Source organism: Phodopus roborovskii, unplaced genomic scaffold (assembly GCF_943737965.1).
Source record: "Phodopus roborovskii unplaced genomic scaffold, PHOROB, whole genome shotgun sequence".
In the NCBI taxonomy this organism is placed as follows: domain Eukaryota; kingdom Metazoa; phylum Chordata; class Mammalia; order Rodentia; family Cricetidae; genus Phodopus; species Phodopus roborovskii.
The window spans coordinates 10,502,785-10,524,719 of NW_026126585.1; the positions used below are offsets into that span (position 1 = coordinate 10,502,785).

A 21,935-nucleotide genomic window follows, 5' to 3' on the forward strand; every position below is an offset into this window, starting at 1 on the left:
ACTTCCGAACAGTTTTCCTTGTTACCTAAGACCCAAGTGTTTCTCTGTGTCTTACATAAGCATTGAAAGTGCATCAGCGCCCCTGCTCAGCCTCATAGACCTGGTCCCACTAACGCCCTTTGAATAAGCCAACGTGGAGGGCAGCCTGGACTGCTATATGCATTCATATTCATGCCACATGCAGCATGCTCCCACCGTGGAGCTGCTTGAGAGCTTTGCCTGGCGCCACCCGCCCCTGGCACTGTCTCCAGTCGAGAACAAGTCCAAGAAATAGAAAAACATAAAAAGCTATTGTCCATGTCCAGTGAGAAATGAAACGCATTGGACCAAGCATCACAACTTCCTTAAAATAATATACCTCTTTATCACTTCCACATGGGGATCAGGCTCAGGGCTGTCGGAGTCATAAACCTTTGGAAATCAATGGCTTGAGCCATCACCACTTGATTCTAACGCATCCTCTTTTTTAAAAGAAGGCAATTTATTACGAACTTTCAATGACTTCACCTTATCTTCAGCACTAAATTTGGTCCATGTCCTGCTTGGCTTTATAGTGTTGGCGGCAACCAGAGGGTTGAAGCGATTTATTAATAAGAGAACATGCACGGCCCGGAGCTCTGGCTGAAGAAAATAGCTTATGAATTGCAGTGGCGCCGCAGCCCAAAGTTTACCTCATCTAGAAAGAATTAATGACAGATATCAGATTCCTTTGGCTTGTCTGTAGGCTAGCTCATCAAAGATTTTTGTTGTTACTTGTTTGTTTTAGGAAAGGTCTCCTTTAGCCCAGGCTGGTCTCAAACTTGCTATGTAGTCAAGGATGATGTCCTTGAACTCCTGAACCCCCAGCCTGAACACTGGGATTACAAGCTTACACCAACATGCCTTGTAAATTTATGTGGTTCAGGAGATTGAACCCAGAGTTTTAGTCACACTAAATAAGCTTTCTACCAACAATCTGTTTTCCCAGGCTCGTCCCAGATTCGAGGTTCCTAGTAATGACTAGTTATAACTCTTGCAAGCAAAGGAAGTGATTGTATCATCTTCTACAAGAAATTCTTACCTTTACTCTGAAACAAAGTCTCAGCTATGATGGAAACTACAGGACAGGAAAGAACAAGGCTTCATCTTCCAGAGAAGAAATGACATTTTCCCCATTCAAGGGGTAAGCAGACTGGCCTTTGAAGCTATAATCAGGTTTGGCTTGGGGGAGAAAGGCTACACTTGAGCAGGTATTCATTGGAAATGACACATTTGTCTGGTTTGTGTCTGAATTCTTTCCTCCAGAGCTCTCTCTCTTCAGGTGCTCCTTCTTCCTAGAAGCCTTGTCAGGGGAGGAAAGGGATGTGTCAGGATGCTCTAGCCAGGCCAAAGAGTAGTGCCTCAAGGTCACAGTCAGCTCATCCGCTCAAAGAAAGTGATGGACCAGACAGGCTAATGTCCTCCTGTTCTTGGAAAGTCCTGACTCTGGGGGGTTCTAGTTTATCCCGGACAAAGGCTTCAGAAATCAGTAACTGCCCACTTATGTCCCCGGGGAATCTTGTTTTAGCCTAAAGGATCTCAGTATGTTCTTAAGAGAAAGCAGATGAGTATCTAACAGCTGGATAGCCCAGTGCTTGACACACAGTACACACTTAAAGCACATGAACTCCTCCTCTCCTCTCACAGCTCACTGGACAGGTTTGGTGCAGGGTTTTACCTTAGTTCAGCAAATTGTTTTATCGGTCAGTGGGGTTCTAATGCTTACCAGTCCCTCTATGCTCTGCCACAGTCTGTAACCTGGATATGTCTAGATGCCTCATCTAGCTGCCTCTCCTTGCAAGAAGGAAAAAAAAATGTGTCATCAGGAGTTAGCCACAGGACATATTAACCACCACAAAAAAATCAACTGGTCACAAAAGGCCATGATTGCATAATTCCACTTACATACAATGTCCAGAATAAACAAATATATATACCAGGAAATGAGTTAATGATTTGCAGGGCTTGAAAGAGAGGGGAAATCGGATGGCTGGTAATGGATATAAAGACTTGTCAATTTACTAAAATCTACCGTTTAAAATAGTGAACCTTATGCTAAGTGAATTTTATATAATAAATTTGTTCTTAAGAGGTTGGTGAGATAGGTGGGTGATGGCACCTGCCACCAAGTCTGGTAGCTTGAGCTCAGTCCCCAAGATGGCAGAAGCAGAGCCAAAATGCTTGCAAGTTGTCCTCTAGCTAACACATGGTTAGAGAACAGAATGTTTAAAAATCGTTCCTGAAATTATAAAAGGAGAGCTGTGGGGACAGCTCAGTGTGTCGAGTGCTTGTCACGGAAACACGAGGGTTTGACCTCTGATCCCTAGCACCTCCATAAAAAGAGAAGCAGAGCATTGGGTACCTATAATTCTGGCGCTGAGGATGTGTCTGACATAGGAGGTTCCCTAGGGCCAGTCAGTCGTCTTAGATGAATCTGTGAGCTCCACGTTCAGTGAGAAATCCTGTCTCAAATAGAGAGCAGGAGAGGAAGTGACACCCAGTGACACACCTCTGGCCTACACACACACAAACACACACACACACAGGTGAACATAATCAAATAAACGAACAAACGAACAAACAAAAGCAATGGGAAAAAAAAGAAAGGAAAGGGCAACACAGAGTAGGTTCCATAGTGATTGGGAAGCTCTGGGAGGAGGAAGAGGATTCCAGTATAGTCTAGGTCAAGTTTCCTACCTAACCTCCTTGGGTGCAAGAGTCCCCAATATCATGCTAATATGTCATTATGAGCCTTGTAGACTAAGTACTGGGACGCCATTGTCAGGAATTAAACACTCAATTCAATTCAAGTACCCTCAGCAGCAAAAGTAAGTTGGAATAAGACCCCTGGGCCATTCTTTCCGTGGGGGCATGGATAGTGCCTACAGAAAGGCCAGGGAGCCTCAGACGTGGCCTCTTTTAAGATTTTACTTAACCCATCCATTTTTGAGACAGAATTTCATGTAGACGACGATGATCTTGACCTTCTGATCTCCCTACCTCTACCTCTTAAGAGCTGGAATTACAGACATGCCCCCTCTCACTGATTTTATGTGGCACTGGGGATGGAAACCAGAGCCCCGTGAGTACTACATAAGTACTATGCCAACTGAACTACCCCCAGCCCATTTTAAAGACTTATTCAGTTATGGGTGTTCTGTGAGCACAGGCTTCATTCTCCTACTGCCTCGCTGAAGAATGCAGCCAGCCTGTCTTTACCTTTTTCGGGGGAGGGAGCTTCCTTGCATGTACTTCTCAAGCATGACAAGTCAGTTTGTGGATGACTGTCCTGACAGAAGTAGGAAAAACCACCCTGGATTGCAGGTAGCATCACAATCTGGGTTGAGTTGGAGCAGTGAACTGATGGGCAGCATTGCTCTGTTCAAGGCTGTGGGTGGAGTCAGCTAAACTGAGTCTCTGCCTTGATGTCCCCTCAGGGTCGGACCGGGACCTGGAACTATAAGCTGGCTAAACTCTTCCGCTCCAAAACTGTACTTGGTCAGGGCCTTTTATCACAGCAACAGAAGCCAAACTAGGACAATCACAGAAGAAGGAGTTAGGGATGTTCTTACATACCAGACTAAGAGGCTTTTGCCTGGCTTGGGAACTAGACCCTAAGTCCGTTATTTTTGAAGAATGGATCTAGGAAAGGAAGGAGGGATATACAATCCAAGAGGATGCAGATTTGGTCTTTTGGGAGAATACATAAGGGAAAGCTGGTCACACTTCAAAGGCAGTGGTGTGATTTGTTTTCGTACTTCATCTTCTTTCCACTTGGGAAAGGGGGCCTAGCTTTGAAGCCTCTGTGTTTAAACTCATTAGGAAAACCGTCAATGACGGAAGCTTTCATGCAACTGTGGTGGAAGGAATTATCGTGATGGGGAGAGCAGGATCAATCTTCACGCCTTTCATCTGCTAAGATGGGAGGTCAGCCCCAGCTGCCTGTTCAGCTAGAAACTTAACATAAACAAATGCTCCACTTACTGGAGAGTCCAAGGGACCAAAGGCTTGTGATAAGTCTCCCACCAATCCTCCCCAGGAGCCAGCTCTGCCCATTGCATTATCAAGATGGATAGATCTGGAGAGTGCAGTAGGTAAGTAGAATGGCAAAAAGCCTTGCCCCAAAGAGATAGGTGTTTTATTTGGCATCCCAGGAGGTAAAAATGCAGGATATCAATGGTCTTAGCACAGACTCCCTTCCTTTGTAGTTCATAACTTTACTCAGGTTGACATGGAAGCCTGGTATTAGTACATGTGAATATCTATGCGTGAATATCTGTTTTGATGTTGGAATCCTCCCCCCCCCCACCCATGTGTGTAAGAGTCATATAACAGCCCAGACTGTCATTCTTCAGGCATTTTCTACTTTGATTCTTGAGAGAGGGTCTCTCACTGGCCTGGGACTTGCTTTGCACATAGGTGAGGCTGGCCAGCAAGCCCCAGGGTATCCACCTCTATCCCCCTCACACACACACACACACACACACACACACACACACACACACACGCACACACACACACACATACACACACACACACAGACACACCAGTGATGGCAAGATGTGAGGTAGAAACAGGCTGATCCCTGGAAGCTTACATGCCAGTGTGGTTTCCAAATTTATTAAAGTACCAGGCCAATGAAAGACTCCATTTCAAACAAACAAAAAAAAAAAAAAAAAAAAAAAAAATAGAAAGTGCCTGAGCAACTATACCCAAAGCTGTTTTGTAGCCTTTACACAAGAGCTGTGCATACATGTATCTACAGAAACATGTGAATATGGGAACATGCATTCACATGCACACAAACAAGAATTATAGATATGTATTATCCTAAGAAACACAGGGAATTTTGTAAAAAAAAAAAAAAGTAAGTACACATACATACACATACATGTGCCATTCTGTGTGTGTTTGGGTGCATATGTATAATTTTGTGTGTACATACGTACATACATACACATATATATTTGTGTTTGTGGTACATATGTACGTATTATGCATGGATGTGTATGTGCAGGCATATGTGCATATGGATGTAAATCAGAAGAGACCCTTGGGTGTCCTCTATTTAATTCTGCCTTATTTTCTAGCAACAGTGTGTCTTACTGAATCTGGATGTCATATTTCAGATAAGCTGGTTTGTGACTGAGCTCCTAGATCTGTATTCTTTAATGCTAGAGTTACAGGCAGTGTGACCACATCAGGATTTTGTTTCTCTGTTTTGAGCCCTGGCTATCCTGGAACTCACTCTACAGGCCAGGCTGGCTCATACCTCAGCGATCCACCTGCCTCTGCCTCCCAAGTGCTGGGATTTGGGTCATGCACCATATGCCCAGCTTTTTACTTGGCTGGTGGGATCTGAACTCAACTTCTCATGCTGCAGTGGCCAGCCAGTGTTCTTATCCACTGAGCCATCTCCCCAGCTCCCTCCAGTGTATAGCTTTTTAGAAAAGAACCCATGAACAGAAAGGAAGCAGAGTAGGCTCCCCTTCTGACAAGTCCACAAGGGTAAACAAGGTAAAGCCTGGTAAAACTAAGCACAGCCAGACTTGAGAAAAACATCTCAAGCAGTTACCTTTGTCTTTAGCAGGAGCAGATGTTCACCCATCCCTCTTTTGCTACCCCCTCATTTAGCTCATGAGAAAATAAGACATGGAATGAACCTAGCCAAAGCCTGGAGACATCCTTGTCTGACTTAATGAGCAACTAACTAATCCAAAAGGAAAACAGCCATTCCTTATCCAGCCATAATGGAGATGCAAGATGGCATGTAAATCAGTAACTCTCGTATTGCAAAACAGACAAATAGATTAATGCATATTGCAAGAATGGGTGAGGCGATCGATCAGGTTACGGATTCAGACCATGAACTTTCTCTCAATATACTGCATTTAACTTTTAAATAAGGTTTAGGAGAACCTGTAACACTTTGCTCACTGACAGAGCTATATTTTAGGGAGGGCAGAAATTGGCTAGTCTATAAAAATTAAATTATGCCCCTTTCACTGTATCTAGTCAAGAGGAAAAACTCTAATTACAAGATTGCACTGTCAAACAAATGCAAATTTGTATTCTTTATATCCTGGTTTAAAAATTCATACTGGAAGGTTGGGGGGAGGCTCCTCTTCTGAAATGAAAATCAATATTTGAAATATTTTTATGGAATGCAATGATAAATAAGCAAAATAAATGTGATTCTCAAGGACGCTGCTTTGAAACCCCAGCCCATGAAGAGCGGAGCTGGTAGGGCAGTCATTAGTCATGCAAACATTTAACCATCAATTAGGAAGGGCAAGGAACCTTTTCTTCCCCACAGCCCACACTTCATTATTCCAGAAATGACCAAGGCGAAAAGAGCATCAAGAGATAACCTCAGATCCAAATAGAAGCATCTCAAATGCCTTTGGCCATTTGGCAGAAGGAAGCACTTGTCAAGAGTAACAACAAGCTGGTAGACAAGGATGGGGCATATACTTTGTAAAGATCTTCCTTTGTTTCTTTATAACATAGAAAGGGTAGTTCAAATCAGTAGCTCAATGTGAGGCACACCAGAGACTCTCCAAGAGCTTAGAAATGACCTATGGCCACACAGACCACAGACACACAGAATGAGCATCCTCAAGGGGAAGGGACAGTCAAGTAAAGTTCAATGGAACCCCAGGAAGACACCTACATTACATTCTCTTAGGTTTGAATCCCTGGGCCTTTTCAGCTCTGATGCACCAAGAATCTCAGCTCAGTCTACGACCCAAACAAATTTGGACTTTGATTCCTAATGGGACCACTAATCAGGCACCGCTCGCTTTCTGGGGCTTGAAGTTGACAAAGCAATAGAATCATAGGCCAGCTGGTTGAAGTATAGGAAATCAGTCACAAAGAGATCTCACAAAGTGAAGAGTCTCACATTTCACAAGACACCACAAGCTAGTACTCAGGGATGAGCCAGATACACAGTTCATACAATGAAAGTTAGCTCATGCCGCCACGGTTTTATTATATTGTGGTCACTTAGCAACCAAAGTTGCTCTCAATCCTTGTTGGCAAAAGAAAAAGAGAAAAAAAAATCGAACTGACTGGTCTATAACTATTACATGAAATTTAATATGGAATGCCTTCAAGATATCAAGACATTGCTTTCTATTGAGGAAAAAAAAGTAAATAAAAAGTAAACATGCATCACCACCATAAACAGTAACCACATTTGCCAGGCTTCCAAGGAATTTCTGCTCAGAGTGTCTTGCATTTATTTATACCTAATATGCACCCCTGTGATAGTTAGTGTCAACTTTATAGAGTCTAGAATCATCCAGCAGACAGGGCCTCTGGGCAGGCTGTGGGGAGTTACCTTTGTGTTACATGGGTAGACTCACGGTAGTCATGAGCATCCCTGACTGTGTCCCCTGACAGTCCCTGGGCTGTAATAACAGAGGACACAGTGAACACTAGAGCATGCATTACTCTGTTCCTGAGTGTGTGTGATATGACCAGTTTCCTCGGACTCCTGCTGCTGTGACTATGGCAGACTGGACGGTGCCTTGAATTGAGAGCTAAATACAAACTCCACCTTAAGTTACTTTTGTCAGACTATTCTGTTACAGCAACAGGAAACAAACGAGCAAAAGCTAAGATCTCTCCATTACTGGTTTTCCTGTTGGGTTCATTATTGTTTCTGTGTCTTTACTTAAGCTAGGAACACTTGGGATGCTGGAGATAAGTGAGTAAGAGTGCTTGCTTCACAAACATGAAGACCTGAGTTCGGATCCTACCACCCATATTAAAAAAAAAAAAAAATCAAAAAAGCTAGGTGTGGCCATGTATGCCGAGAACCCCAAGGCTTTGGGGGAATGGGACCAGAGAACTGCTGAGGCTTTCTGATGGCCAGGATAGCTCCCCAATCCAGTGAGAACCCTTGTCTTGAGTGGAAAAGTGGAGTGCGATAGAGCTGGATGTCTTCCTTCTGTTCCTGCATGAGTGTGTGTGGGACACACGAATATAGAACACACACATACATATGCCACACACACTCTCAGAAACACACACACACACACACACACACACACACACACACACACACACACACTGCTTTGAGCTTCATTTTTTTTTTTCTTCACATTTAGACCTGAGGCTTATGTCCTGCACCCTGTGGCCACTGACACCTTGTTTGGAGACAAGAAGCAACTTGACTTTGTCACTAGAAAACAAGCAACCTAAACCAGGGACATCCTTCAGGACAGACTGCAAGCTTTCTGTGGGTTATACAGAAGTTATAGGGTGCATTCTGCTTTTCTATAGTATGGTTTGCAGAAGAGGGTGAGGCAAGATGAACATGGGCACTTGGATGGGAGTGTGTGACTGTCATCTCAGAGACAAGGGGTGTTTCTCTGAATTACCCTTCTGAAAGCACTTCTAAGTGACAGCTCCTTTTTTCTGTCACATCCCAGTTTGTGAAACACAAGCCCTGGTAAGCAGTAGCCTCGAGGATCCTGAGGAAGTTCTTAACATATGATGATACCTTTCATCATGTCTGCTTCAAACGTATTTCATGGTAGAGGGCTGCAGACATTAGACGTGCAAGAAACATCTGGCTCAGGTAAAACAGGGCAAAGAAAATCATTCATAAAATTTCACAGCAGAGGCAGGCGGGTTCCTGTGAGTTCAAGGCCAGCCAGGTCTACAGAGCTAGTTCCAGGACAGGTTCCAAAATAATACAGAGGAACCCTGTCTCAAAAATTTAAAAAAAAAAAAAAATAATAAATAAAATTCACGTCAATCTTAGAAGCTGCAGATTCATCATTAATTCCTTGTGTTGTTCTACTGTTTTTAAGAACAGGAATACCAGATGCTAAAATAATGCTTGTTTTTTGTAGGGCAGAAGATGCATTATTCTTGAAAGCGGTTGGTTGTATCTTAGACTTCCTACAAGAGCAATTTTAGTACAAAGGGCCCACACTCAAGCCAATAATGCACTACAAAGAACAGCCTATGAAGCCATACACAAAGGGTTTCTGGAGATAGCTCAGTAGAGACTAGAGTTCAGATCCCAAGCACACATGTTTATGTCATCAGGGCAACTGAGATGCCTGCTTGTAACCCCAGCTCTTGGTGTCAGAGATCTGGGAATCTTTGGAACAAGTGGTCTTGTTAGAATTAGTGAACTCTGGGTTCAAGTAAAAGACTCTGCTGCCTCCATATATAAGATGGAGCAAAGGAAGACAAGGATAACAAGCTCTTGTCTCCACACATGCAGATATGTATCTACACAGGTGTGAATACCACATACATATAACATGCCAAAAAAGTGTGTAGGTAATTACGTATTCTCCTGTGCCAACAAATGTGAATATGCATGCACATGGACATGATTACCACACAAATACACATGCAAAAACATCACACACACACACACACACACACACACACACACACACACACACACATCTCCACATCATAGACCAGTGTTACAGAGAACTGGCAGATATGCTCCCAAACAACCAAGACGTTAGCAAGATGCCTTCAAATTCTAACCCTGAGGAAACTGCCTTGCCAAGAGCAGTCTTCATTGCTAGCTTCGCTGTGCTGTTTTCCCAGAGACTTAGGTGAATTGATTGTTCTAATCACCCAAGGAGGTCTGTGGGCACCTTGTTGGACTAAAAAATGAACAAGGCTCACTCAATGTGATTCATCCCAGCATGGCACTTCCCTTCTTTTCAGCAGCCTTTAAACAGTGAAGTTTTAACTTGACCTTGGAATCAAAGCAATAGCTTTATTTATTTATTTATTTATTTCCCCCCCCAAGCTTTGGTTCCATTTTGGGGTGAGGTTTTAATTCTAACTCTAGGGGAGGTGGGATTCTACCTATCAAAAGACTTATTAGCTAGAGTGAAGTCTGTTCCATCTAACTCTCTTCCTCAGTAGCACAATATCCAGGAGTTTGGCTAGGCTGCTAGGGAGGCAGTTGCAGGGTCTGTGTGTGTGTGTGTGTGTGTGTGTGTGTGTGTGTGTGAGAGAGAGAGAGAGAGAGAGAGAAAGAGAGAGAGAGAGAGAGAGAGAGAAAGAGAATCCATCCTGTGAAAGATCTTGGCAATCTGTGCCTGGAATTTGATGCATTAGTTCTAAAATTAAATAAAGATCCTATAGTGTTCTCCAAAGAAATATGGTGTGGCACTATGACAAAACACATTTTTCAAGTTCTGACCTCTGGGAACTTCAAGTAGCTTCATATTTCAGTCTGACATCGTTCACAGGCTACTGTCTGGCTGCTCCAGCTGGGACCAGTTATCCATATATATATATATATATTCACCACCCTAACCAGCTCTTCAGTCCAGGAAGGTGAAAGGAGTAAGGGTGGTGGTGGGGGGGGGGAAGGGAGTGTAAAAGAAGAAGAAGAAGAAGAAGAAGAAGAAGAAGAAGAAGAAGAAGAAGAAGAAGAAGAAGAAGAAGAAAGGAAGGTGATTTACAATGACTTCCCCTCCACTCAGGTGTGCCTTGGGGAGAAGCCCTGGTAATTAACTCTAATGAGGTTAAAGTAACTTCCAACACTTCGCTTTCCTGTATAAAGTAAATCTGTACTAACCAGTATCGTGTGTGTGTGCGCGTGTGTGTGTAAGCACGAGCGCATGCTTCATACAAGCATGTATGTTCAATCAGTCAGTGTCTTTTCTGTCCAGCGCTAGACCGCGTTCGGAGTGGGATGGCCCAGCTTACCCGCACTTTGCTCCAACACTTCTTTCTGACACATGTCTTGAACGTTCACGGTGCAATTTACGATGAACTCAGGGGAGGAACAGTCGTTGTTGAGCTGGAATTCTTCACACTGGTAGCACTGGATTTGCAGCGCTAGCCCTGCGGGACAGATGAGATGGGGTTCAGAGGCTCTAGTTAAGATCTGGCTTGCATAGAGCACACCCTGGCTGGCGAGTGTCGCCATGGACAGTCCCACACAACAGGAGCTTTTGGTTCTTCAGTAGGGCTGGCAGTGCCTGAAGCCGGCAGGGGGCGGCGGCAACGATTCCCAGGGTCTAGAAGGATAAAGCCCTGCCAGAGACCCTAAATTCCTCCTCTACACACAAACAGCTCCGGGAACAACCCCTCAGGCCTTTCTGCAAGTCGTTGCTAAGTCAGGGGTGAGAGTTTAAACCTTAGATCAAAGTAGCTGGGTACAAGTTTCATCTCCTGTCTGAGTCTAATTGCTAATTGGCTACAAATTGGTTAATTACTATTTTGGCACCATTCATAATTGCATTCACTGGCGCCTTTCAGTTTTATTTATTTAATCTTGGAAGTCAGCATTCATACTCTGGGGCTCTGAGGCATCCTAGCGACCACCCTGCAACCTAGGAGGAGGCGATGAATGCCAAGTGTCTGAGAGCCTCAAGTCCTCCAGCTGGTTCAGCGTCCCTTCTTGTGATCAGTGAGGGAGGCAGCGGCTGAGGGTGGGAGAGGACGTGGTGTGTTGTATGTTTGTGCACGCCTTCCCCGGGACCGCTACGCTACAGCCCCTTTAGACCTGGCCTTTCTACAGCCCCCCCCCCTAAAAAAAATGGCTGTTGGGGGAAAAAAAAATCAAAAAACAAACTGATAGCTTAGAGTCCATGATCAGGGACTAGGTCCAGCCTTACCATATCTTCCCGGATGCTCTCCTCGGACGGGGGAGCTTCTCTTTGCACTCCAAGCCCAACGCTCACAGTGTGTCCCCCTTCCTAGAACCCCACGGATAGTGTGCTTAGCATAGATAAACTCAGCCTGGGAGAGCCCTCCCCTGCTCCCAGCCGCAGGTTGTCCGGTGTGTAGCTCACCTGTCCGCATTGGCTCTGCCTTGGGTGCCCACAAGCACTTGATAACTTGAGTAGGTTGGAGGCTTGTCGCCCCTTTCCCCCTCTCCCGGCCCAAACACAACCCCCCCCCACTCCCAGCTCTGCATCCCCGACCGTGTACCCCAAGCAGCTGCAGCCTAGAGTCGCGCCAATCTGCCGCTCTCCTGCAGCGCGGGACTTGGAGAGCGTTCCAGTCTGGCGCCTCTGGGTCTCAGTTTCCAGCACCAAACTCCCGCTGGGTAACCCCAGCGCAGCGCGGACCCCAGCTGGGCGCACTGGGGCTAGAGCAGGGACGCATGGCGAGATGGCATGAGCGTGTCAGGCTAGGCTGCTGGCCTCTTCATCTTCTTACCTGGAAGCCAGAACAATCCGCAAAAAGTTGCTGCTATGCCGAGAACCCACATCCTCCCGGATCGGCAGGGCCGGGAGAGGGCAGGAGCATCAGAGACTGCGACCGCAGCGGAGGCGACAGCAGCGGAGGCTGTCCGGGCCGCAGCGACTGTAGCTGCCGAGGCTTGCGCTGCCGTTGCCGCCCAGGCGACGGCTGCCACCGAGAGGAGCCGCAGGTGTCGCCCGCGGCGCCCGCATCGCCCGCGCCCGGGACTCCCAGAGGCTGGCCCCAGGCTCCTCGGGTTCGCGCTCTCTGGGGCGGAGCGCAGCGCCTCCGGAGGAGTTGGCTGCTGAGGCTTGAAGAACTACTGGCGATCCGGAGCACCCAAAAAAGTCTCGCCTCTTCTGCCCCCACCCCTTCCACTCCGGGTACCACGTGACGGCTGCTGAGTTGTGGTGGGGGTGGAGGGCGGGGAAGGCTGGGACTGTCTCTCTACTGTCCCCACCCCCTTCTGCCACCCTTTTAGCCTACCTCCTCTAGTTCCTTGGAAAAGAGCGCCTGCGGGCTTAGGGAGTAGTCATTTACCGAGGTTAGGGATGCAAAGGCGACTGGAACGCAGCAGGTGCCGCCTGGCCCGGACCTGTCCAGAGAGAACTCGGAGATCAATGCTGGGCTGGGCCTCGGCACACTGGGCTACCCTTCCCTTCTAGGTGTTCTGTTCCTTCCCAGTGCTAACTAGCACCCCTGCAATTGGTTCTCGCCCACCCTTCCCAGGGTCTTCTCTCCGCCACCCTCTGGGTGACTGTCTGGGATAGGGTGAAGGGGTATTTCCGTGCACCTGGAAAAGTTGCACGGTCGCGAGTTCCCTGGGGTGTCCGGTGCAGCCGCGCCTCTTCCTGGGAGAAATCCACAACACAGGTCACCCTGGTCTTCTGGAGGAATGTCTGCGAGTCCGATGGTGACCCTACCGCAGGTGGCTCCCTTGGCCAGACTATCCTCTCATCGCTGGAGGATGCATTGATTCTGCCCTGGTCGCCTAGCAAGAAAAAAGCCACCCTGGTGAATGGACACCGGGATCTGTGCTTTCTTTCACTGAAAAGCAAATGGGGCTGTCAGCTCTCCCAAGCCTCCAGCTGAGTATACACTCCTTCCAGCGCTCAGCACGCCAAGGACTTGGTCATCGGCTGCCTCCCCGCTCCACCATCCTCCTTTCTGACAATTCCAAACGACCCACCTTGCATATTCCCGGGACACCACGGTGCTATTTTTCCTTCCTGGTGGAGCTTTGCAGAAGGCTGTGCTGTGCAAAGAGCTGGCAACCGAAGCTCTTAATGCTCCCGCCCCCAACCCTGCGCGTTTCCACCCCCACCCCAGATTTGGGAGCCTCAGTGGAAACCAGTGGCTAAGCGTCACCTCTCTCCTGCAGTGCCTCCCGAGGGGAAGTACTCTCAGGCTAGGGTATGATCATTTATTTCCCCACCCTGCCAGCAGAGCAGGTCTGGAAGGGGCACAAATGACTTTCTTGTAATTCCTCTGCAGAGATCGGTCCATAGCTGCCTCGGGCTCATGCTCCCCCACCCTCTTCCTTTCATTTCTAGCTGGTTAACTCCTTGGAGAGAAAGGGATGCTTTGACCATCACTTGCTTGTCTGCAGTGTGGATCTTAACAATTGTTCGAATTACTATTACAGTAGCAAAGGGGCAGGCTTATTTATTCCTTCAGGGAAACCTATTCACAGAGCAAGCTCAGGACGCGATTGAAATGATCACGGGACCAATCACTCCTTGAATAAAGTTCTTTTCTGCTCTTGGAGGGTGTGATAGGGCTTTTATTCCGAAATGAAATGAAACAAAAGGAATTTTTAAAGTCTGAAAGACAAAGATGCTTTGCACAATTTGAAGTGAAGAAAATAAAATCCAAGTACAACAAATTGCACGAACAAAATAACACTGGTCATACAATATTCTATAAGGACACAAGTGTGCTAAGAAACCGCACAAATTCTAATCATAGTTCTACTCTGCCTGGGCTGCAGGCTTCTGTACAGAAGGAATTATAAATAGTTCACGTCTAGAAAAAATACACATAACCTTTAAAATAGAATTTATCCTCACATATAAACAGTCTTTAATAGAAAAAGGGATATTAAAAAGTAAGAAAGTTTCATAGCACCAACCATTCATTTAATTTTACAAAGTTAATATGGCAAATAGAGTACTCAGATTTTAATTTCTTTAAAAAAGCAGGGAGATAAAAAAAAAATCAACACACCCAGAATTGTAGAGAAATACAATGGAGAGGATGCAGGATGCTGGGAGTGAAGCCTGCTAAGATTTGCTCCCTTTTGCATCCAGCAATAGCACTACTGATTTCATCTCAACTTAAGTCTTCCTAGTGACAATTTGGATATCAGACCACCATTCAAATTTTCAATCAAAATGAGACTTTGAGAAACAGTAATGACCTCTGGCTTTTTTGCAGGCCCTACTTTTGGATTTAAACAGTGTACACACACATAATTTGAGGACTAGGGTGAAGAACATCACAAAATCCTTAGTTGGTGTTTTTGAAAAATATATTATCAACTTCTAAAACTTAATACATCATTTCAAGAGCGTGGCACCAACTCTATTTATTGCTATCTTTCTCTCCCTACAAATATAATTTCTCTTCCCCCCAAATTTACAGCTTTTGTACAAATGCTCAAAAAAAGTGCAAACATTGAGAATTCTCTGTCATTCTTTGCTTTTAATCCTCATGAAACACAGTAAGTAGCGGCGATCTTTATTAATCCACTAGGGGAGTAAACGCTGATGTGTTGGCTGCTGTCAGCTTCTCTGAGTTAGTGCCCGCTGCATCCCCAGCTCTGTGTCCATTTTCCTAGTGCACCATGCTCAGGTCTGGCTGAGGGGTGCTCCCCTAGGCATCATTGGAGCCTTGACTGGCACAAGAGGAGAAACTGTCATACAGAGAGTCACTCAGAGACTCTACGTTGTTGTCTCCGCCAGGCCTAGCTGAGTTACTTGATGACACATCTATCTTTTTGACTTTCTCTTCCTTTTGTCCTTTAACCTTGCTTGGAGACTTCTCTGCTTCTAATAAAATCACAGTATTGCTGTTAAATTTATTGAACGACTCCAGGGAAATTTCAGATAATCTATTCTCAGGGTCTTCTTTTGTTTCTTCAACTTGTTTCAGTTCCTGCAATAAAAAGGAGGAAAATATTAGAAACATAATTCTTTGGAAAAAATCAATTTATCCTATCTGATATTCAATTATTGTCTGAATAAAGTACAGTTTAAAGGGATAGAGGGAACCTACAAGTCCTTAACAATCTTTCAGCATAATTAAATGCAATAATAAAGCTAATTTTAGGGATAAATCAAGACTTTAATCATTTTACTGAGATAAATAGATCTCAATTTGCAAACCAGTTAAGTGCCACTTAATTCATTTTAAATGGATCCATTTGAAATTTGCTCAGGTAAGGTGTCGTATTTTTCTTTATCAAAAGTTCAAAGTTCTCTGTTTTCTTAATAAATATTCCTTGCACTTTTTCTAAAGGGATACAGATTAAGTTCCAGCCAGAAGTTATAGTCATTTTGGGGAAAAAAAGATCATAAAATCCCTTAAATTGCCATAAAATTTAAGTACATATTAAGCTTGTTAAGAATATTGTCATGTTTGAATTTTGTCCCTTTTAGGCACCTAAGATATTTGAAGGAGAGCTACGAGTCATTGACTGCAGATTCCAGAAGGGCTAGAGGCATAAAAACCAAGTAATGGGTGTACAGTTTAGTAACCCTTTCCTTCCAAAAGGATCCAGACATACCAATTTATTCTAGGGATTTATGGAATGTTCTTAATAGTCCCCAGGACTTTATAAAATACTGCCATTATACTAGGCAATTATTATAGCTACCCTGTAGGTTTGGGTATGTTTGGTTGCCCAGGTAGCTATTCAGGCTATGGCGAGGACAAAGAGAGGCAGGGACATCAGAGGTAAAGAGAAGAGTGAAGGTAGCTAAGTCACTAAGGCTCTCTGCAGCAGGAAGTCAAAAGCTTTTTCTATAGCTGTTTGGAAACATACAATATTGCTAATGAAACTCACTTTTCTAGGAACACAAGATCAGAAACGAGGCTCAGCCTGATGGTCACCTGGCTGAGCCTTCGGACAATCTCATGTCAGGTTGGTTGAGTGTGGGGCTTTTATTATTTCCTATGGTTGGACCTACTTGTTCCCTTATGTCAGAAAAGGACAAAAATATCATCACAATTGTTTTTCAATTTTGTTACTCAAATCTTCCATTTCAATGATCTGTCAAACCATTTTGAATACACGTGGTTCCATCTACCACCCAACCCCACGCCCCATACAATTATACTGGACTTTCAAATGCCTTGGGGAAATGGATGGAGGCAGACAGATATAGTCAAGACTCATAGACTCTTAAGTGCTAAGTATCCAACAGAAAGAAAAAGATATGGAAGCGGTTGCCTTTAGTGTTCCAAGAGCTGATGCCAGGGGGTTTTCTGTTAGAGAGTAGGGTCATTCCATGGGAAGATCTGGGCATCTGCCTTGAATTAGTGCTTATTTAATTACTTACTGTAGAACTGGTTTTCAGTCTTCAATGGTTGCCTGGAAACCATGGTGAGGGGCTGATCCACAGATCCCTAGCTGGACACAGACAATGATTCCATAATTGGGAAGAACTCGAGTGAGTGCTTTCTTGTGTCCTGCCAAGTTTTAAGCCTTTGATCCCTGCCCCCTGAACTACAGGGCACAATATTAACAATGGATGGCTTGGAGAGAGCAGATGTTTACCTCCATCATTAAATGTGAGTCTATATTTACATTCAGGTGAATGAAGATCCTTCAGTACAATTTCTCGCCACCTGGACATGTTTGTTGTATTTTTCTCACCTGTACATGGTCTGTGTGAATCCCAGGGTCATTCAACAAAAATCTTACCAGAAAAGCTATTCCAAGGCAGTTGGAGGGTTTGGATGCTAAGGCTACACAGTGAAGTGGGTTCGAGGCCCTGGAGGGAGATGGCCGGAGTTTCTGAGTCAGCTAGACCCTTTTCCTGGCTGTAAGTGCCATGTACATCCTTCTTCAGGTGTGAATGGTGACAGGTGGACCTTATTTGAGGAAAATCTACAAACACAGCACCTTACGGCTCTACCTAAGTAGTAGCTGTTCCATGCATATTTTTTATTTTTTCCAGCGGCACAGTAGATGGTAAGTGCTGCTTTAAACACATCACACACACACACACACACACACACACACACACACACACACACACACACACACACACGGATTATCAGTCCATGACAGTGGTTCTCAGAGTTCACTCTCCAGACTAGCAACCACTGGAACACCAAGGAGCTTGTTGGAAATTCAATTTCATGGTGTTCGACCAGACCTGCTACATCAGAATTCTGGGGCCTTACCACCTGTTCTAAACAAGCTCAAGTGCCCAGCATGATTCTAACATATGCTTGGTATACAATATATTCATGTACTGGCTGGTTTTATGTCAACTTGACACAAGCTAGAGCCATCAGAGAGGAGGGAGCCTCAACTGAGAAAATGCCTCCATGAGATCAAGCTGTAGGCAAGCCTGTAGGATATTTTCTTAATTAGTAATTGATGTGGGAGGGCCCAGCCCATTGTGGGTGGTGCCATCCCTGGTCTGGTGGTTCTGGGTTCTGTGAGCTAGGATGAGTAAATCAGTAAACAGCATTCTTTCATGGCCTCTGCATCAGCTCCTGCCTCCAGGTTCCTGCCCTGTGTGAGTTCCTGTCCTGACTTCCTTCAGTGAAGAACAGTGATATGGAAGGATAAGCTGAATAAACCTGTTCCTCCTCAACTTGATTTGGACACAGTGTTTATTCACAGCAATAGTAATCCTGACTAAGACAATGAAAGCTTTAAAATGGAAGAGTGGGAGCTGGAGAGAATGATCAGCCATTAAAGGCTAGGCTTACAACAAAAAATTAGAGTGGCAAGAAGAAACAAGCTGTGTATGTGTATGTGTGTATGTATGTATGCTGTGTCTATCATCTATTTCTAGAATCTACCAAATTGTGTGTCTATCAACTGTCTGTCTGTGTGACTGTCTGCTTGGCTCTGGCCATACTGGTTATGAAAAGAAAGTCCATTATAAGGAAAACATGCCTTCTCAGTATGGAGTGGATGAAATGTGAGTTCACACCATTTCTTAGTTTCACGCCATCGGCATGAGTGACAAGAAGGGCCATTCTTCCCCTGGCTTCCTCCTGGGAGCCTCAGGGAGTAGTGAAGACAGATGGGGTGTGTCTTAAGTCAGAAACATGGGTCCAGAACTGTTTATTTAGAAGGTGAAAAATCTAGGTACTGCTGGTACTAATTTAAAATTCCACCATTTTTAATCACTTGCCCATACCAATAAAATAAAATATAAAATAAAATAAAAAGAACAGTGGCAAAAACACACAAAATCTCCACCTGTACATCCATTGTGCAGCATCTGCCTTATCTGGGCTTATGGACCAGACCTCATGCTTTTCTATTGTCTATTTTTCTGTTCTATGTTTTATTGCTACATATTCATGGCACACAGTGATGTGTTTGCAGGAAGACATTTTCATGCAGGTGTCCCTTTCCCTTTGACCATAGCCAGCCCTGTCCTCCTTCCCCCACCCCCCTTCACTACTTCCAGTCTGTCCTCCAGTCTTATTTCTCATGGGATCTGTAAGGTCTCATATATCTGCAAACAGGAATAATTGTATACCTTCGTTTCCCACTCATGTCCTTTCATTTACTTTTCTTGTCTTAGCACTCTGGCTAAAGGCTTCAAGCACTGTGTGGAATAAGTGTAGAGAAGAGTGGACACCTTCATCTTAGGCCAGATTGTAGAGTGAAGTGCAGGTTTTTCCTTATTTAGTACTACATGTGTTGAGGTCAGTAGCATTTACCTATTATGCAAGATACATTTTATCTTTAATTATGGTGTGTGTGTGTGTGTGTGTGTGTGTGTGTGTGTGTGTGCGTGTGCAAGTACCCAGGGAAGTCAGAAGAAGGGGTTAGATCCCCTGAAACTAAAGTATAGATAGTTGTGAGACAATGTGGGTTCTGGGAATTGAACCCAGCATCAAGAACCCATGTAAGAATGATTGGAATTGTTTCTTTCTCTTGATGAATTATATTTTTAGCCAATATGAAGTGATATTTTAATCCCTGCTAATTCAGTCATTATTCAGATACTAATGTGGCTATACCTCACTCTTTTGTTTGTTTTATTGCTTAGGATTCCCTTTCCTATCCCTCTAAGTCTATGTTGGTATTTGCCAGTGAGGTGTGTTTATAGAAGGTAACATATACATGGATCCTGTTTTAAGTGTAACTAATAGTCCTTATCTTTTGATTGGAAAATTGAGATTACTAACATTATTATATTATCTTTATTATTGACAGACTTTTCTAATTTGTCTACCTTGTTCCCACCATTTCTACTTGCAAAGTTGTCACTGACTTCTCAGTTTAATTGAGCTTCTCATTTCCAAAATTTTAATTTGGAGTTTTCAGCATTTCTGCTACTTTCCTGGAGCTCATTTTCACAACCTGTGTTCACGTGTACTCTCTGAGTACATTCGGTTTATTTCACATGCTCCTTAAAACTGTCCAGTGTTCTCATAGTCAACCCTTAGACTTCTTCCATCTAATTTGCTGTCATTGGAATCTGGCAGTGTGGGATTGGTCATTTCAGAAAAGTCTTGTTGTTTTTGATGTTCCTCCACTGGAATTTGGACTCTGAGAATAGGACATTTATTAGATTTCTTTTGTTTTTCTTTTTAATTTTTAATATTTTTTCTTATTTTACATGTCGATCCCAGTTCTCTCTACCTCCTATGCCCCCCCCCACATAACACCCAACCATTCTCCAGGTAGGGTGAGGCCTTCAATAAGGGATCATCAAAGTCTGTCAAGTCATTTGGGGTAGGGCCTAGGACCTCTCCTGTGTCTCTAGGCTAAGAGAGTATCTACTGCATGGGGAGTGGGCTCCTGGATTCCATTCCTGCTTTAGGAGTACTCCTGGAATCCAGTTGCAGAGAGGAAGGAGTGATGAGCAAAGGGGTCAAGACCAGGCTACAATTACCCACAGAAACAGCTGACATGAACAAGGGGGAGCTCATGGACTCCATACTGATAGCTGGGAAGCCAGCATAGGACCGACTCAGACCCCCTGAATGTCGGTCTCGGTTAGGAGGCCTGGGAAGTATATGGTACCTCTGATTAGATTTTTTTTAAAGCAGCTGTGTTTTTCAGTTGGTGTTTTCTGGAATGTTCAAGTGTGGCTAGCTCCTTGTATGTTAAGGTATCATTCTTCCCACCTCTGTTGATGTGTCCTTCAGTAGCTAACCACTCAGCTCTGTATACTCTGGGCACTGGGCATGATCTCCAGCACCTCACTGACACTCCCACGAGAGTGGGGAAAAAAAAATCACTGCAGAAGCCACACGATGGGATGGAGGCCTTGGCTGCTTTGTTTGTTTCTGTGCGCATGCTTGCTTTGCTGCATTTCAGTACCCCATCCTCCAGCAGCATCCATGGGTCTCCTGTGCCTTTCAGAGAGATGTGAGCAGGAAAGTATTTTTTTTCACCTTCTTGACCAATCAGTTTAACTGCAGAGTTCTCTCCAGATCTGCTGCCTTCTTGCCTCACTGGAACAGATAAGATACCTGGGACAGTCCCAGTATTTGTTTTGTGATGCTTGTGGCTCTGTCATCTCACACTTTGTCTTCATCCTGGACATCTTTTTTTCCTTCTTTGTTCATGGAACGGGAAAAGCATGGGTGTAGGAGTACTTTCTTGTGGGGACTGCAAACATGCAAATAATGGTATGGGGGGATGGCAGAGGGGACATTGCTGTTCCCTACATCCTTGGTTTAAGGCTTTAGGTTACAGTTTGTTATTTCCCCTTTGAATCTAGCATTTAGTATTTCTATATTTTATGTGATCTCCGAGGTCTGTGGTTCATGATTCCTTCTTCCCTCTCTTGTGGAGTCTCAGATAATTTCTTTTTTCCATAGGCGTGTGGATGTAGGCAGGTGCTACCTGCCCCTATTCCATGATTTTCCTCATGTTACACACTTTAAAAAGATACCCTACTGTTGTATAGCAGTTTTCTCCGGATTGAAACTGTCCCCCCAGGAACCTAGAGGCAAACAAGTTGAACACAAACATGTTTGGAAAAACTGAAAACTTGTGTCAGCCGAGCCAAGCAATCACCATCTTGGAGAGTTCAACTGTGCCCCCTTGCAAAAGATCATCGAAGCCTGGCTGGCGTGTTGATGGTTTACAAGTGCTCCCTGTCCTTGGCCTCCTGCCTAGAAGGGTGGAGTAGGGCCCGAGCTCTCTTGTCCAAGTATCCAGCTGGTTCCTACCACCTGATAAGGCTGCATATAGGTTGGAGGAAGGATCTAGAATCCACAGAAGCAGGAGAATGCTGGAGTGAGGTGGCCACAGCAAACCCCTGACCCCTGCTTAGTAAGACTTTCCAGATGTGGCTGGGTCATGGAGGGCACCGACAGTAACCCCTCAACTAGGCTCTTTAAACAAGCACAGCAAACTCACTGGTTTCCCAGAGCAAACTCTGGCAGAATCCTGCCCCAGTCTGTCCATTTGTCCTTGCTTAAGAGGAGGGGCAGGCACTGCTTTATGTTTCCCCATGGGAAAGAATGTTAGTAACAGCTGGAAAATGCGCTAGGCCCCTCCTTAGACT

General features: G+C 44.7%; 2 protein-coding genes across 3 annotated transcripts in view; both read right to left on the reverse strand.

Moving 5' to 3' along the window:
- The window catches only part of Lypd1 (LY6/PLAUR domain containing 1), a 36,681-nt gene extending 24,009 nt beyond the window's left edge, over nt 1-12,672 (reverse strand). Inside the window, exons 1-3 of one of the 2 annotated variants that reach the window (XM_051203989.1) lie at nt 12,362-12,672; nt 12,187-12,225; nt 10,726-10,863 (exon numbers count right to left, since the gene is read on the reverse strand). In XM_051203989.1, coding sequence (XP_051059946.1) covers nt 10,726-10,863; nt 12,187-12,225; nt 12,362-12,422 — 238 coding nt within the window. In that variant the 5' untranslated portion in view covers nt 12,423-12,672. Of the gene's footprint in view, nt 1-10,725; nt 10,864-11,639; nt 11,860-12,186; nt 12,226-12,361 lie in introns of those variants that run through there. The other variant, XM_051203988.1, reaches the window with a different exon arrangement.
- Nucleotides 12,673-13,972: 1,300 nt separating this feature from the next.
- Nucleotides 13,973-21,935, reverse strand: part of Nckap5 (NCK associated protein 5) — an 806,966-nt gene continuing 799,003 nt past the window's right edge. The window contains exon 17 of the mRNA XM_051203949.1: nt 13,973-15,366. Coding sequence (XP_051059906.1) covers nt 15,085-15,366 — 282 coding nt within the window. The 3' untranslated portion in view covers nt 13,973-15,084. The remainder of the gene's footprint in view (nt 15,367-21,935) is intronic.